We start from the raw sequence: 17,745 nt of genomic DNA, 5'->3' as shown, positions 1-17,745 counted from the left end.
ACATTAAAATTGGATGGCTATACTTCACTTGTACCTACTGTGGTAAGTAGTCAAATAAGCATGTTGATAAAAACCTTTAAGTGATCTGAAACAGGGAAAGAATTAATTATGTACTGGATGGTACTATTTATTTCTGGCTTTAATCTTCTTCACATGCACTTCTACAAGTAAAAATAATCTAGCATTTGAAACCCAATAACAAAATTAGTTGTTTTCAAATTTTGTCTGCAAACACTTTTACGTTATGAGTATGAAAACACAATTTGTTTGATCAAAAGCAGTAATTACGAGATCTTGTAGAATGGAAAATGTTTATTACTAGTACTGGAATTACAGTAAATTGTTCACACCAAAGTTGTTTAAATTAAAACAGACATTTCCAACAAGCCAAATTATCAACTAATCCATGAAACTTGGAGCAACTGTTAACTTTGCACATCACAAGAATAAAAACTTCAACAGTGAACCAAAAACTATCCACAAGTGACAAATGTAAACAGCATTAAAAGTACAGCAAAAAATAAAGTTTGTTTGTTTGTTTGTTTTTAGCTCATTATGTACACCAGGACACCCCAAAGCTCTGTCTTCATTATTGATAATTATGTAGTTGTTTTGAAATAATTAAAAGTTGTGGTTCAACATACTTGACTTTAACTAACAAAACAAATATGAATTTAATGGCTACTGTTTTGAAGTTAGTAATTACTGAAATACAGATACAACAAAATACATGGGTACACTTATCAGACTCCTCCACGTCTTCTACTTTTCTTCACACCACTCATTTTCTTTTCTCACCTGAGGAAGATAAAACACGTACTTCACTAGTCCACTACAATTGTTATTTCTTACTTAAATCATGCTTACAAAGTAAAGCACTTACTTACACAAGTTATAAAAGAACTTAAAGCTTTTTTTTTTAAATCATTAATTGATTTTGGTAATATTTAACACTAGGAAACAGTGCAAAGTATGTGCATTTTTCTCATTTTATTTTACTTTTACAAATACAATTACTTTGCACCAGATTTTGGGTATTAATAATACATGTTTTCACAAGTTACAACACTAATTTTTTATCTTAAAATACAGTGTAGCCACACAAATAAAGGATTTAACTGCAGTATTAATAGCATTTTTGTTTGTGGTTCATTTAGTATTAGGTACAAGTAATTTATATCAAACCTATTTAGAAAAAAAAAAGCTTTAAAGTCTAGAGGAACCCAGTGAAACTGAAGAGTAACAAACATTTGTATTGGTGTTAGATCATAAGACGTCTAAAGGAATCCAGTGAAACTGAAGAGTAACAAACATTTGTATTGGTGTTAGATCATAAGACGTCTAAAGGAATCCAGTGAAACTGAAGAGTAGCAAACATTTGTATTGTTGTTAGATTATATGAAGTCTACATGAACTAATCAGAAATACACTAATCCAACAAAGTCTAAGAATATTGGAAGTGAAGAGCAACTGAAACATTTGTGAAGGTGTTTAAAATAGATTTTTGATCACTGCAATTTAACAAACATACTTCTGAAATTGTATAAATAGTCCTAATAAACAAAAGTCAATATGACAAAATTAATTCCCATTGGTATTACTAGAATACATTAACTTTATAAACTACCCTATTAATACAATTTATTTTGTTAATCTTAATAAAAAACTTTAAAAAGAACCTAATTTTCCCAAATGTATCACATAACCTACTCATACGATCTCTGCTATTGCAGGTAATAAGCCAGTTGCAAGCCAATAAGTTGTGACTACAATACAGAAAAGTATGCAGTTACTTCAACAGGTACTATATGCTTGAGACTCAAAAACAAATTTTAGAGATTCCAACTTATTCAAAAAAAAAATTACACTAATTTCCTAATTCTTAATATTCCCAAGCATATTTATTTACACTAAAATGACTAAAGTCTTCCTAGTGGATGACATTGTCGAATGGCTAGTCATGAAATCAAATATTAAAGAGAACAGATTTAAGAAAAAAACACTCAACTTATGAACTTTGCTATACAGCTGAAGCTGGTAAAAAATATGAACTGGATAGAAACTTTCAATTTCTTTGCCAAATATGAAATATGCATTTATGAGGCACTGTATATAATATCAACAACAGTAACAAAAAACTTTGGTAATCCTTGCCATTCCTTTATAGTACAGACCAGTACTTTGAAGGTACTACAGTGAAAATACTGATAACAAAGTGTGGCTTTTGTGTTAAGACCCAGTCTGACAGGGACAAGACAAAACCTCAACTTTTTTTTCATTAATGAAGAAAATGAAAATTAAAACTTAAGAGTTGCCTCATGGCATAATTTGAAAAATAAACCAGTAAAACTTCCTCTAATTTCATAGTAATTTAATTAATGACAACTAAGAATATTAAGGATCAGTCTTCAAGGTACCTTTACTATTTTTCCTTGTTTCAACAGGGACAAGATGCTTGTTATAACTTCTTATATTTAGTAGTAGGACTGAACCACTTATACACCACGCAAGTTAACTGAATTTAAACATTTCTAAAATATCAAAATCAATTTTGTAGAGGTGGTCTCAGTGGATTATACCAAGGAACTGTAAAACTATCAGTAGTTAAAAAAAAAAGTAACATATTAAGTTAAAAAGGTTTCTTATGAAATCTATATAATTCCAAACTGGAAAGATGGGTGGCCAATTATTTAAATTACTATACGGAGGGTGACAAAATATGAATATGGTTAACTTTTCTAAATTTGATTAAAATGGTTTAATTTTTCTGTGTAGAGAGAATTTAAAAAGTACTAGAGTAAAAACCAAAAACTGTAATGTTCTACTATAAAGACAACTTTGCATACAAACATAGAATCATATCACTAATCTATAAAGTACTAAGTTCTTACCTGTTCTTCTTCACTTGGTGTGAAATCATTCTTAATATTAAAGGTTTTTCGAATCTCTTCTGGAGTCTTCCCTTTAATCATGTTTGCAACAGTCTTGCAAGTTACATCCAATAAGCCTTTGATATCCAGATAGTTAGCAGCCTACAGAAAACATGTTAAACACTCTTTTAACATGTGTTTGTATCTGGAACCAACCTTGTAATCATTTTGTGCTTTTTGTAGTTTATGCTAATAATTTTTAAATTGGTAAGCATATGTTCATGCAATTTGGTATATCAATAGTAAACATTATAAGGCTTTTATATAAAAAATATTAGATTTTCTTTACTAAGTCTTAAGGTTTGTTATGCAGTGTTTTTCCTGTAATATTTGTTTTTTACACTAACTATCCAATATGCAAAGTAATTTTCATTTCAAGATTGAAAATACTTTTATGGATCTGAAAATTTTCAAAAATCTGTATGGTCCAGATAGTTATAAAATGTTTCTGAAGAAAAAGACTATATATTTTACATTCACCAATGAATCTGTAAAATTTGGTTGCTTTGACCGATCTTGTAATTACCTTAAAATAAAAGAAAAATTACACTTTTTTTCTTTCTAGAATTACTACAAATTATAAGACAAAAACACAAATGTTTAGTCTAAAAAGCTTAAATACCATTATATATATATTATTATATTGATCTTCCAGTCAGACCTAGCTAACAATACAGTAGTTACAATGATGCAGCACATGAGCACTCATGTTACTATATCCAAGTGTAAAACTGACCATCAGTCTTTACAAAGTGTCTTCTCCTGGATGTGTTTTAGTGGACTAGCATTCAGTAAAACAGTTACATTCCAATTATTATACATTATATATGTGTATATAGATTATTACTATTTATAAATATATTCTTAAATTTATTTTTCTTAAAACTTAGAAAGTAAATGAGGTAAAACAATTATCTCTTCTAATTACAACAATCGTACTTGGTTGCTGTTTGTCATAGCTTGCTAAACTTTAAGAACTACTGCATGCAGTGGTTGTAAAAACAAAATCATGTTTTTCAAGTTCTGCATATACATTTGAATAAATAAAAAAAATCAAATGATACCATAGTATTCCATTATAATTTATCAAGTTTAGTAACTACACTGTATTTGGGTCTAAAAAAAATATGAAATTTCAAATAGGCTAAAGACTCAACTTCAACACAAAAGTTTGTCTCAAAAGAAAGAGATGATGACATTATACTTAAAAACAGCTGATAAAGCCACAAAGGGGGCATTCTGAGCAGCTTTTGATTAGCTATTCACATCATATACAGAAGTATACATATGGGGCCATTTCCAAAAATGGAAAAAAGGTAAGTGAGCCACTGTGTTTGTTCAATACATGAGCAATATCACAGTTAATAGAAAAGATAAAAGGTTTTATTTTATATTCTAACTCTTCAGTATCAGTAATTTTAAGTTGCTAATTTGTACAAAACTACAGGCTTTGTATTTTGACATCACAAACACCTAATGTGCACCAGTGCTGCATTCAACATAACATGTGACACAAAAATCAATATCCATATTTTTATTAATATTTACATTTAAATTAACAAATGTAAAAGACTGAATTATAATATACAATTTGGTACCAAATTTACTGATATACATTCACAAAACAGTAGTTCAATAAATGCAATGTGGAAAGAGTTAAGGTAACAAAAATGTCAAGTTACTAATATGTACTTAATCTTTTGGAAAAGGCATAAGGCATTTTTTAAGTTTTAAATAATATATATAGACAGTGAAATTATGCAAATACACATTGTTGTACAGTCTTAAATAAGGTGAAACTTCATTATTATAGAACACTAAATTTATACACAGACATTTTAACATGTTCAAGTGTCCTTTTCAACATTTGAAAGTGTCAAAACTTGTATCCATATACATTTGGCATTCTATAATAGTGGATCTAAGCTATTTCAAACTTGATGAATCTTGCTTATTTCATTAACTCTAATAATCCATGAATGAATGTTAGTAAAGTATATGCATAAACACATTTCCTAAATATATTGATGCTTGCCTATGTCTGAAACAAACCCTTAAAATGTGCAAATAATTTTTCAAAATTTCCAACCAGTTTTATCAAAATTATATTTTAATCAAATAAAAACCTAACATCACATTGAGAATCATATTTTTATGTGAATGAACTGAGAAAGTTGAGGTAATATTTCAAGAAACAAAACAATGTTGAAGATATGTATGACGAAAACATCAAAGCTTTCAAGAACCACAAATGTATTTTATCACAGAATATCAAAACTGATAGTAGATTATTTAACACATGTGAAATTAAAGAAAAATAAAGTCTTCAGAGATACTGGCATGAATGCAGTGATGGGAAGGTGTAATAAGAAAATAATGCTTTACACTTTAACTTGTGTTTTAAGAAAGTTGCATTACTACTATTTGTTTTAGCAGCAAGGGAACTGTAAATTATTCAAATCCTGATAACACATTAAAATTCTAGGGTAACAAACTAGTAAGGAAGTATATTGCTATTTTATCTTCACAAAATATATTTCAAAATCTAGGGGGGGGGGGGGCAAACTCGTGATTTTATGGCTAGTTTTTAAAATTTTTACAAACATGTAAATTTCTCCTAACTAGACAAGTGCCAATGTAACTGGAATTCTTAAAAACAAAAGCTAAGCAAAAAATCTAAGTGACTACAAACATTTATTTCCTTTTTATTGTTGGTTAGATATTATAAATTAATGTTCAATTAGAAAAATTTTCAAAACCAGAATGTGGTAAACAGTAATACTTTTCAAAAATGGATTTACTGTGTTAACATCTAATTGGTTAAAGGTCAAAAGTATGTCTTTATCCTCATTAGCAGAAGTCATCTGTAGGAATGTTTGCCAGCTTTTCACAAAACACTTCCATAAATTGTTAAATTCTAGCTTAGATTCATATAGAATGGGAGTTGTGTTGCAAAGCACTGGATGTACAGTAGACAAAAATCAATAAAGATATATTAGCTGAATAATGATACATTGAATAGCATTTACTGAAGGACCACACAGGCAATTTACTTTGTAAGCTATGTTAAGGTTTACAAGCAATCTCTATATCTCACCAGATTTATAAATGTTGATACCAAACTTAAATAATTCCATCTCAGTAATAAAAAAAACTAAATTCAGATATTAAAGTGGAACAAAATATATGTTATGTATCACATGAGCAACAGTTTGAGAGGGAACTCAATCCTCATCCCCTGACTGGTTAATAACACCTTAACCCTGATTGTCACTTCATATTTTATATATATAATACCATACACTTCTACCTATATTCTCATCTATATGTGAAAAAAGACTACACTTTGAAAATGTTTGAGCTCATGGCTCATTTTTCAGACTTTTCTAATACCTTACAATTTTAATATAGCTTTTTGTTATATAAAGTGCATAAATCAAATAGTTGAAATATGTAAATATTCTCTCACCAGTATCAGTTCAAAAAGGGTGCCCTGATCAACCTTAAGAAAATCAGCATCCCATGAACTGATATCATCTGTTCTCTTCTCTTTGTTTTCATCATCTTCTGGTGGAGGAGGATCATCTTTATGATACGTTGCCCACTGTATCACCTTTTTCAAGATAGCAGAATTGACGTTAGGTAAAGGGACAGCCTCTTCTTCATCTTCATCCATACCCAAGTCTGTTCACGGAAAACAGTAAATGTTTTGTTTATCAAAACAATCATGGCTTTACACTAGATTTGAGCTGTAAAGTTAACCTTAAGTTGGCTGAGTCATAAAAACTACGATTACAAAAAAACCTTTATTTATAATTGCTCAATATCAACAAAACCCAAATGAATTAAATGAAATATTTATTTTATGGAATCAACAATTATGTTCATTAGTAAAACCAACACAATTCACTAATAATTACAGGCTGACAAAACAACTGTTAATCACAGCTAAAAACACATTATTGGTTTCTATCTGTTTCATTACCAATGGTTATGTTTGTTTTCAAAAACATTTACTGAAAATGTATTTTATCTTTAATTCTATCATAGTACACCTTTTTCAGTTCACACATTGAACCTACCTTCCAACATTGTTTTGATTGTTACAGAAGCTTTAGCTATCTCAACATCAACTTCAAATATTTCTCCATCCGAGCTCTGCAGTTTGATGTTGGGCATCTGCAAACACACACAATCTAAAATTTTAAACAAAAATTTACTAGTTCAACTGTAGAGTTTTAATAAAACATTGCACAGTAAGTATTGAAGTACTTGACTTTATTAAAATGTAAAACTAAATAAAATATTAATACACTATTTGTATAATAAACTTCAGAAAAAATTACAAAATTACTGCATAGCAACATCTTGCTTTAAATGTTCCACACTCATTAAAAAGTAAAAAACAAAGTTCAAATTTATGGCTTCATGCTAACCACTGATTGTTGTTTGGCATTTTATAGTGCCAAGCAACCAGTATTACAATGTAAAGGGAAATTAAGTTAAAACAAAAACACTGGCCCAATGTTGGATAAAAACGTAAATAGAATTTAAAAGGCCAATAGCCCTTAAAAAAATTAAAAACATTTGTAAGGTGTATAGTGTTACCGTTGATGACAATGTCCAATGTCAGTGGTGAACCCATAGCAGAAGCAAGTCTAAAATGTTGCTGTTGCTCACAGTCATGACGACAGCAGGACAGTAAATTGTGGGCTATTGCAACTTCAGTATCTCACAGACCACATACTGGTGTATCAGTCCCAGATAAAAGAGAATGATGAGTTAAAAAACTGTGACCAATGTGTAGCCTAGTTAAGACAACTTTCTTTTAGAGAGAGAAAAGGTAAAATTATATGTTGTGATTCACTCCAATAGATAATCGAGAGAATTCTGTAGCTGCCATTCAATAAACCCCACGCTTGACGACCGACACCAGATGTCAAAGTAATCAATATAGAGTATGTTTGCAACTGTAAGGGGGAGATGTTAATCTTTATAATAAAAAGTGTGACATTTAAGACACAGCCCTGAGGGTCTCCAACTTCCTGTGGAAAAGAACAGGAAAGTGCCAAACCCACACGAACCTGGAATCACTAGTCCATTATTTTTTTTTTTTAATAAAAATGGACAAATGGCCAAGCAACCCATATGAGTGGCAGTCTCACAAAATGCCATACCTCCATACAGTATTGAATAAGGTGGTCTATGGTGGAGCGCTGTCTTCAAAACCCACACTAGGTGGGTGAGAAGAGGTTGTTTGGATTGAGAAACCAAACAAGTCAAGCATTATCTATCCTCTCCAAGATCTTATAGAGACAGCTATTCAAAGCAAATGAACAGTAGTTTGAAAGTATCTTAGGATCCTTCCTAGGCTTGGAAAAGGGAGAACAATAATCAGGTGTCAAGCAACACAAAAAAAGCATTTTTCTGCCAGATCTGGTTAAATATAAGAATAGCAAGAGAGGCAGGAGAGAGATGGTGCAGCATCTTGTAGTGAATGTCATCAGGTCTAACTGATGTACTGTCAGACCAATGAAGAGCAAGTATGAGTTCCATCAGCAGGCAATTATAGTCAGAAACAATCAGTCTGAAATGAAAAAGGTGATTGCTCTGCTCAGGTTTAGATGGTTAAGATGGTGGAAATGAAGTAGAAGTGTTAGATGCATGAGAAAAGCTTTCCCTGAGAGTATTGGCAATGCTCTGAGAATCAGCAACTTCCTAGCTATCAGAAAAGAAGAATAAAAGGGGGGAGCAGAAGTATACTACCCACTGAACTTCCGAATCTTCTTCCATATGATTTTGGAAGTGGTGGCGAAAGAAATGCTAGTTGTATACTTAATTCAAGATTCCTTCTAGCTTTGACAACTGACCTGTCAAGCACGTGCAAGGGCCCACTGAAAAGCAACGCAGTTTAACCATGTGAGATACCTACAAAAGGTAGCTGACAGGATTCCACAATAGATAAGGATACCATGGAAAATGTATCATGGGTTTTAGGAATACAGTGAGCAGCTGCCTGGACAATACAATTAGTCAATGCTGCTACATAGTCATCTATTGATTGCTTACAGATGATGGCAGGATCAAGTGCCAAGAGAACAGTGAAAGAGGGCCAGTTGGCCTGGTCCAGCTTCCATCAAGGCATGCAGGTCAGGTGACATTGACCAGAGCCAGCATCTCTCAAAATGACAAGAAAATGATCACTGTCCTGTGAGTTACTATCAACCCTAAAGAAAAGAAAGAGAAAAATGAAGGGGAGCAGACAGAAATCAATAGCAATAAAAGACTGACTGTTCAATGAGGGCATCAAAGTCTCTCCACGAGACAGGTAGAGATAACAAATAATGATGATACAACCCAAGGAAACATGGATGGCTACAACCTCCAAAGGTGTATTGGGTGGCAAAAACAGGATGAACACATGCTGATCAACCAGCAATGCCACCTCTCCATGCACTCGTCCATCACACACCTTTCATTTCTGTATAAAGAAAACTGCTGAAAGACGACTGCATCAGCATTTTCAGAAATGTTTCCTGTAAGGAGACACACATGATGATAAGACTCAATCAAATCTTTAATATCATCTATATTCAAATGAAAATCCCAACACTTCTTCTGTATCAAACTGGCCATTTTTATCTATGCAGAAAAGAATAGGGCAGGGAGCCTTTCTGTTTTCTACCACTTTTTTTTGTTCTTATATGGAAGTCTATCAATTTCCATGGATTCTGCTCTGGGTCACATAGGTAGGTCTCTGTCTGTGGACAAAGATTCCAGTAACCAAGGGTTGTCACCAAAAAGAGTGGTGGGGACAAAGATGGGAGAAGACAGACTTTTCAGCTCTTTTAACCATGGAGGGCAAAAGGATCTTCAGATGTTTTGAAAATGACTCTATTAGAGGCATGGAGAGAAGTGTCTGCACACCCACTGTAGCAGTGGAATAGAGTGCATCATCATATGTCTAAGATGGAGAGGGGGACAACAACTTCCAAGCCTCAGAGTAGGAGATGTTAACAGTCTCAGCATTGTACTTATTTCTCCTCCATCCAATTACAGCAAGAACTAGAGTAAGAACAGTATCAATCACTGCAGTTAATACAGTGTGGTTCCAGTTTGCACTCAGAGATACTGGTTTTTGCCACCACAACAAGCATACGTTAAAGAACCACAACAATGTATTTGAGTGACCAAACCTCTGAGAGGTAGGGAATGTATGGCCAGACCTTACAGTCGGTTGGTTGGTTTGGTGTTTTATGGCACAAAACAACTAGGCTATCTGCAGTAAATATTTGGTAAAAAGTTAAAATTAAAGTAAAATTATTAAAATTCATAAAAGGAAATTAAGGTAAAACAAGACAAAGTTTAATTTCTGAATTAAAAACTTAAATAGCATTAAATCCAATTTTTACATCTAGTTTACAGTGTTAAGAGAAAAACTACAGTAACATAAGTTGTAAAGAACTTTCTATAGCATAACTATAATTATCATAACTCACCAAGGAAGGAAAACAACCCTAGGTGGGATGCTCTGGTAAGAAATGAAGTTTCGAAGCATATAGTAAAGACAGTTGCAAACAGCAGAGGTGCAAAGAAGGTTCCTGAGGCTCTGTGTATAAGCTCTGAACTGGTGAAGTGCAGTAAGCCCTGGTGCAGAGCCAAAGTCCCTGACAATGAATGGGATCCAGCATCTAAGGCTGAGGTCCTGTTAGAACCATAGACCAGTGATCCATAGTCTATTTTCAATCAATTAACAGCACAATGTATCTTAGCATAGAACACTGATCCACTCCTCAAGTGGTGGAAGAGAGGATATGAAAGATATTCAGTGCTCTTGTACATTTGATCCATAGCTGCTTGATGTGTGGTATAAAGGTTAGCTTATGGTCAAAGATAAGCCCCACGAACTTTGTCTCAAATACTACAGGTAGCACAACTTCACTGACACAGAGTTCAGAATCAGGGCAAATACCTCATTGGCAGCAAAAGTGCATGCAAACGATTTTAGAGAGAAGTTAAAGCCATTTGTTGTGGTCCACTTCAGAAAACAATTGAGGGCAGTCTGTAGCTGCTGCTCAATATACCTCATGTTCGACAACTGACACGAGATGCGATAGTTATCAACATAGAACTCACTTGTAACAGTAAGAGGGAGTTGTTCAGTGATGGCATTAATCTTCATACTGAAAAGTGTGACACTCAAAACACAGCCCTGAGGGACTCCAAGTTCCTGTATAAAGAACAGGAAAATGTTGAACCCACACAAACTTGGAATTACCTGTTCATTAAAAAATGTTTAATAAAAAATGAGCAAATGGCCACATAACCCAAATATATGGAGGTCTTGCAAAATGCCATACCTCCATGTTGTATTACAAGCCTTCTCAATGTCAAAGAATATTGATACAAGATGTTGTCATTTGAGAAAGGCCTCTCTCATTGATGTTTCAAGTGGAATCAGGTAGTCCACGGTGAAGCTGTTGTCAGAACCCACACTGGATGGGTTTCTTTGTAAACAGAACCAACAAAAAAAATTAGGTTTATATAGCTACTCATTTCAAGTGCATATACTCCACACTTTGCAGCACATTGACGTAGAGAAACCTGCTAATGCAGGTTCACTGAAGAAAACAAAAAAAAACTTGATATTTTTTTAAGTTTCTACACATTACATAAATTAAGTATAAAAACTACAAGATAAAAAGAAGTTTTTTTTCTCAAAATGAAAATCAGCTTGCATTCAGATTGACTCAGTAAAAGCTTTGTAAATTCAAAAACAAATACTTACTAAAAATGCTTAACCAAAAAATCTGATTATTTTGGGTACAAGACTCAATGATTACTGAAGGCTTAAAGTTTGTGAAGATAAATATACTGAATCCAGAATTATAGTATGTGTAAACAGGGTTTGTTCAATCAGCAAATGCTGTGCTAACAAGTAAAAAAAAAAAAAAAGCTGTTTCATAAGAGTTGTTTGCTCTAAATTAATTAAGTTAAAGCCACTCGGCATCCTTTCCCACATTTTTTAAGTTCATAATCCAGACAAAGGACAGGTACCTCAGCCTGTAACTCATATAAAGGAGAGTTCCATGAAAAACACACTGCATAAAAGAAAATAACCCCAGCTTTCACACATGTTTTTGTTAGTTTAAAAGATTGTAAATAAAGCAACTACTGACACCATGAACTTTAAAAAGTTAAATTTTCAAATTAGAAAGAAGCAACAAACATCTACAGATAAAACAGAACTGCTGCTATGTGTTTGAATGCTGACAAATTGTATCTATGCAGAGAAGTTGTATCTTTTATTTTATAAATAAACATAATATACAGATAATGGAAAATCTTATCCTTCACGCTGTTCTTGCATACCCACCTATAATTATATTAAAAAAATAAAACCCATTATATATAGTAATTGATTGGTAAATACAATAAAATGTAAGATTCCACAGTTGACACTAACTCATTTGGTTATTTGGTACATATCAGATTTTTAACCTACAGTGTACAGGTGGATTAGTACTTCAGTGAGTAACTATTTTTATATTTTGTTACATATGTCACTGTTTCACACAGATTGAAATGGGAGAAGTATATTTAGGATGTTTTTCAACCAAAGTGATAAAAACTTCAAACAAACATGAAAATTGCCTGTGTCTGACCAAGTGCAAATTGTGTCCCACTTGTTTGTCACATTGATAAAATAAAAAATACATATTTAACCTATCCTAATCAAAATATACGTTTCATGCTTTCAAGAGGCTTAAAGATTTTCTCTCCAATGAAAATAATTGTATTTACCTTGTATTTCCCTTTCACAAAGAAAGAAATTTCAATTCAAAAAACAAGTATTTATATAGCTACAATGAAATGAGACATGTAAAATTCAATACATTGAAAAGTTTTTATAAAAAATCACTGAAAAATAAATAATTTTTTTTAATTTTTAGAAAATACTTTTCATCTTGTAATTTAGGCAATAACATGTACAGGGATTTCTTCAATATGTGCAAAAGTTCTTAATATTAAAGAAAGGATTAAAATAATTTTACTGTATAAATAAACAATTATTTGTTCAATGAGATTACTTTTAATGTAAACAAGTTACTCCGTCTTTTTTTTATTGTATACTATTCTGATCAATTTTCAATCTTGTAAGATTCTTATACAATGAAAAATCACTAAATGCACCAATTTTTGCTTTAGTAAAGTTGTTTGAATCATTAAAATAAGAAAAAAGTTTTATTTAAAATAATTTGTTCATTTCAACAACCATTTCTGACAAACACAGTAACCACTCTGATCAATTGCCTTGGCCCTAGATTCAGCAAATGAAACACCTGCCAATCATATTCTTAGAGATTAGAAGTTGCATACTAAAAACAATTATGCACTATTAAAGCATTATCCAATTTTCAACTCTGAATATACCAGCTAAAATTAATGAAACAAACAGATCAATACAGATGTTTTGTTACATTTATAAGTAATTATTCAGCAAATATTAATTCAGAGTAAAAAATAAAAACATTATCAGGTGAATTAATTACTTTCTTACTTTAAAATATGTGCTGCAAACAATGTAAGTGACAAACAGTTGTAAAAAAAGTAGCACACAGCCTAGAAATTAAAATCAGATTCTCTATTTAATTCTCAACATTTAACTCAATTAACTGATCAAATATATAAAATCATGGAAAATAAATGTTGAGCTGTTTTACACTCTTGAAGTCCAAATTCTGTGCTAAACCTAACATTTAAAAGACAAAATACAAAAACAATTTTAATTTAAAATAAACTACGTTAATACTATTTCAGCCTCGCACACCCCATTTCCGACAATAGTAGTCTGTTTTTAAGTTTAGTGTTACGCTAAACCTTTATAAACAATATAAAAATATTATAAGATATGAACTGAACATACTTTTGTAGTATTTATAAAACAAAATCATGTCTTAAATTCAATAATACGGAAATAATGAATAAATTACGACTAAAGTAGCATTCTTACAATTAAATCTGTCTTTGTTCCTTTTAAACGACAAAATCTCCAACCTTCTATTTACTGCAATTTGCAAAGAATAGATACACACATCTATCTACGACACAGTGTTGCTCCCTCTATGTATATCTATGAATCTACTCAAAACTGCTGAAGCTATTCATTAAAATCTTAGGAATATTCTGGAAGGTCTACAAGTATTCCTGAAATGAGGCTTAAATCATACTTCATTCAAAATACTTTTTTGTAAATTTTGAACATTTCTATTTTTCATTCCTGGTAACGAAATATGTATATATATATTTTTTTATCTTATAACACTGATAAAATGACGTAGTGTCATACTTCAGTTACCTCATTTTAGTCCTGATCGTAAGTGTGATCATATATGTAGGAACATAGATTTATTTTGCATTATAAGAATTTGATAAAAACGTTTTTCTTCACGGATATAAAATAATACAAAATATTCTATAGCTTTATGGAACTACAAAACTGCATATATTAAAAAAATGTACACAAATACACCAATAAGTTCATTATACATATTCAGAGATGCCGACTATTTCAAATGACTGAGCGTAAAGATTGTAGACAGAGCCCTTTATCATTTGCGGCTACTATGCCTGACCAATGTCTCTAAGCTGTTTATTATTATATTATTATTATAACTATTATTATTTATTACTGCTATACATTGCTCATTTATGACTGTGTTTTGTGTATTTAATAAATAAATAAATAAAATATTTTGAAATTATGTCTTTTATTTAGTTCAGAGTAACAAATATACTGGTAAAACAACATTGAACATCCACAAACAGTAAGCAGAAAAAGCCTTTGTGTAAGGACTAGTTTATATCATGTTTATGACACTTATTGTAATAGCTTTGCAGCTGTTGCAGCCTTTGCTTTTATGAGAATGTCTCTGGATGGTTGGGAGTTATAACAACATTGTCCATTTGACTGTATACACATCTTGTGTGTTATAATACTGCTCAAAACTGAGGTGCTCAAGTTTGGTCTGAACTTGCTTTTGTTTTTAGTTACTAAACTAAATATCCCTTCACTGTCAGCATTAGAATGGAAGATTATAAGAATTCCAAGCATATCCCTACACAGAATGCCATTTCCATCCTTAACTGTAGACAGCAAAACCCAAAACTTGTCAACATTCAATTGAAGGACAGTTTCTGAGAAAATATCAATTTGATAGTTCAAATATTGCCCTTCCAACTTGTCAATAGTGTCGTGCTCATGTGTATTGACAAGAACAGGATACCTGTTTGTGAATCAGCATAGAGAAGAGAAACCTTTGCTGACTTTCAGTTTTGGATAAGCAATCTCTGCGTGAATCAGAAGTTCATCATTTAGAGGGAAATGTTTCATCATGTAATTTGTAGCTGCAATATAGTATTTCTTGACACTGGTGTAGAAGCTCATCAGGTCCAAGTCCTTTTCCTACTTAACAATGTATTCCTTGGCAGCATTTCCAATAGAAACTGCCTCATCAGATTTGTGTAAGGATTCATTGTTGTAGTCAAGTTCAGTGATGTTGCCTTCAAGATATTCTGGCTTGATGTATCTGACAAGAATATTTTTAACTTGTGTAATCAGAGTTCTATGCATAATGTGTATGCAAGGTTCTTTTCTTTGAAATATCAAATTGGCTTGCTCAAAGAGAAGAAATGCAGACTGAAGAAAAAGACAAAATAACAAGTTTATTTTGTTGTCCAAAAAAACTGTTAACTTATCTAACTTGCTCTGCGCATAACTTTTCTTGGTTACTTCTTTGCTAACTTTCGTTTTCTTCTCTTTTTTTTCATTGATTGTATCTTCTTTAGTACAAGGTCAGACTGCCTAAACATATATTGAGTTATATCAAATGTTTCTTTGTCTGCTTTTGGAGACTGTTGTCTTGTGTCCCTGTGTGGCTGAGAGGATGTTTTTGCTGTGTCTCTGTGGGGCTGAGAGGATATCCTGACTGTTAAAGTATTGCTGCCTGACTGAGCTGCACGTTTAGATCCTTTTGAATCTAGTTTTTTTTTTCTTCCTTTTCACAGTGAAAATACTTCTCCAATGGCTTCCACATGTCCAATATTCTGTTGAGGCACACCTCAAGTGATAGCCATCTTGTGTTAACAAGTTGCAGAATTTTTCTTATTTCTTTGTCATACAATCCTTGAAACTCTTTGAAATGTTTTCTGCTAGCACTTTTGTCCAGAAAATAGTAAATATCTATCAATATATCATAAACTGGGCAGGGCAGTTCTCTGGAAGCTTTCTGGGCAGCAATATTCATGAGGTGACAGGCACAGCCCATGAAGTAAATGCTAGGCTGTCGTCTTGAGATGTGTCCCATCACAACTTTACCTATACCAGACATAACTGAGGCATTGTCTGAAGAAAAGCTAAAACAGTTTTCCCATGGAATTTTCCTGTTTGTCGGTTCGTGGTCCAAAAGCTTGAAAATATTCTCTCCCGTTGAAGCTTCTTTCCATTCCACCATTGTCAAAAGAGAAAAACAAATTTTCCAAGCAAAGAGTCAAGATAACGTACAACCACTGGATACAGTTTTGAGTCATCCATGTCTGTGGATCCATCTGTGGTTAAACTGTAAACACTCTTATTAAATATGCTTGAAATCATTTTGTCATTTTCACAACCCAACATTTGTACAATAGCTGTAGTTTTGGTTCTAGCACAGCCATATTTTTTCGCTATATCAGAGTCTGGGAACATTTTTCTGAATAGATGTTCTATATGATCGGCTACAGCTAGGGGTAAATTATGAGAATTGACGAATTGCGTGAACATCACTTCTGCATTTATGATTTCATATTCTGAATTCTTACTCATAAATGTCATTATCTGCATCGATTTCATCTTCGCCTCAGCCTTTTATTGGTGAGATGCCAATTTTGTATGTCTGGAACAATCGTTTATCCTGTCATGTGCCACAGAAAACCGATGTGACAAACTATACAAAACACATGACTGTCACTGACTTTTGATGCAATGATCGGATATTTTGCACTATACTCTTTCCTAAATTTTTTATTCACAGTTTTAGTCCTTTTAGATTTGCCAGAAACAAGACAATCTGGTGAACGAGATAGCTCTCGAGCATTAAGAAAAAACAAAAACAAACTAGATTTGTTTGTTTGTTTGTTTTGAATTTTGCGTAAAACTACACGAGTACTATCTGCACTAGCCATCCCTAATTTAGCAGTGTAAGACTAGAGGGGACGCAACTAGCCATCACTACCACCGCCCCTGCCAGCTCTTGGGCTACTCTTTTACCAACAAATAGTGGGATTAACTGTAACATTATAACGCCCCCACGGATGAAAGGGCGAGTATGTTTGGTGTGACGGAGATTCGAACCCGCGACTCTCGGATTACGAGTCGAGTGCTTTGACCACCTGGTTATGCCGGGCTTCATCTTTAGATTTACTGTATTTTATTAATACATTTTTAATACTCTCGTCATTACGCAAGTTGCTTTAAACAGAAACTGTCCTAATTAAACACCTGGAACATAGGTAGATAAGTAAAATCGCAGATTTAATATCAGGGTTATCCTTTCCATAAACCACAGGTGGGCAAGAGCTCTCCAAACGCTTTACAGCATTTTAATAATTCCAAATTCAAATATAAACGTATGATTAAATATGTTCAAAATATTTGTCTGTATTGGAAACGAGTAGATTTATCAAAATAACAGCGGGCGTTTTATTCTGTGAGAAAAACAAAGTAACCATCTTACGACTCTCCTCCTAAAAACATTTAATTTCATGACATCTCTGT

The 17,745-nt window shown here is 32.4% G+C and overlaps 1 protein-coding gene across 2 annotated transcripts; it reads right to left on the bottom strand.

The window, feature by feature from the left end:
* Positions 1 to 294: 294 nt before the first annotated feature.
* Positions 295 to 14,099, bottom strand: SkpA (S-phase kinase associated protein 1 SKP1-related A). Of its 2 annotated transcripts, none has more exons than XM_076477354.1 (5): positions 13,945 to 14,099; positions 7,013 to 7,109; positions 6,400 to 6,614; positions 2,892 to 3,032; positions 295 to 798 (listed from the first exon to the last, which is right to left on the bottom strand). In XM_076477354.1, the coding sequence occupies exons 2-5, from the start codon at positions 7,107 to 7,109 to the stop codon at positions 763 to 765; spliced, it is 489 nt and encodes a 162-aa protein (XP_076333469.1). In that variant the 5' UTR covers positions 13,945 to 14,099; the 3' UTR covers positions 295 to 762. The 2 variants fall into 2 exon arrangements, with proteins under 2 accessions (XP_076333469.1, XP_076333470.1); XM_076477355.1 differs by having other exon boundaries at positions 7,013 to 7,126; positions 13,945 to 14,090.
* Between the last annotated feature and the right edge of the window lie 3,646 nt (positions 14,100 to 17,745).

The sequence above is a fragment of the Tachypleus tridentatus genome, chromosome 13 (genome assembly GCF_004210375.1).
Source record: "Tachypleus tridentatus isolate NWPU-2018 chromosome 13, ASM421037v1, whole genome shotgun sequence".
NCBI lineage: Eukaryota > Metazoa > Arthropoda > Merostomata > Xiphosura > Limulidae > Tachypleus > Tachypleus tridentatus.
This window is presented reverse-complemented; position numbering and strand designations above follow the sequence as displayed.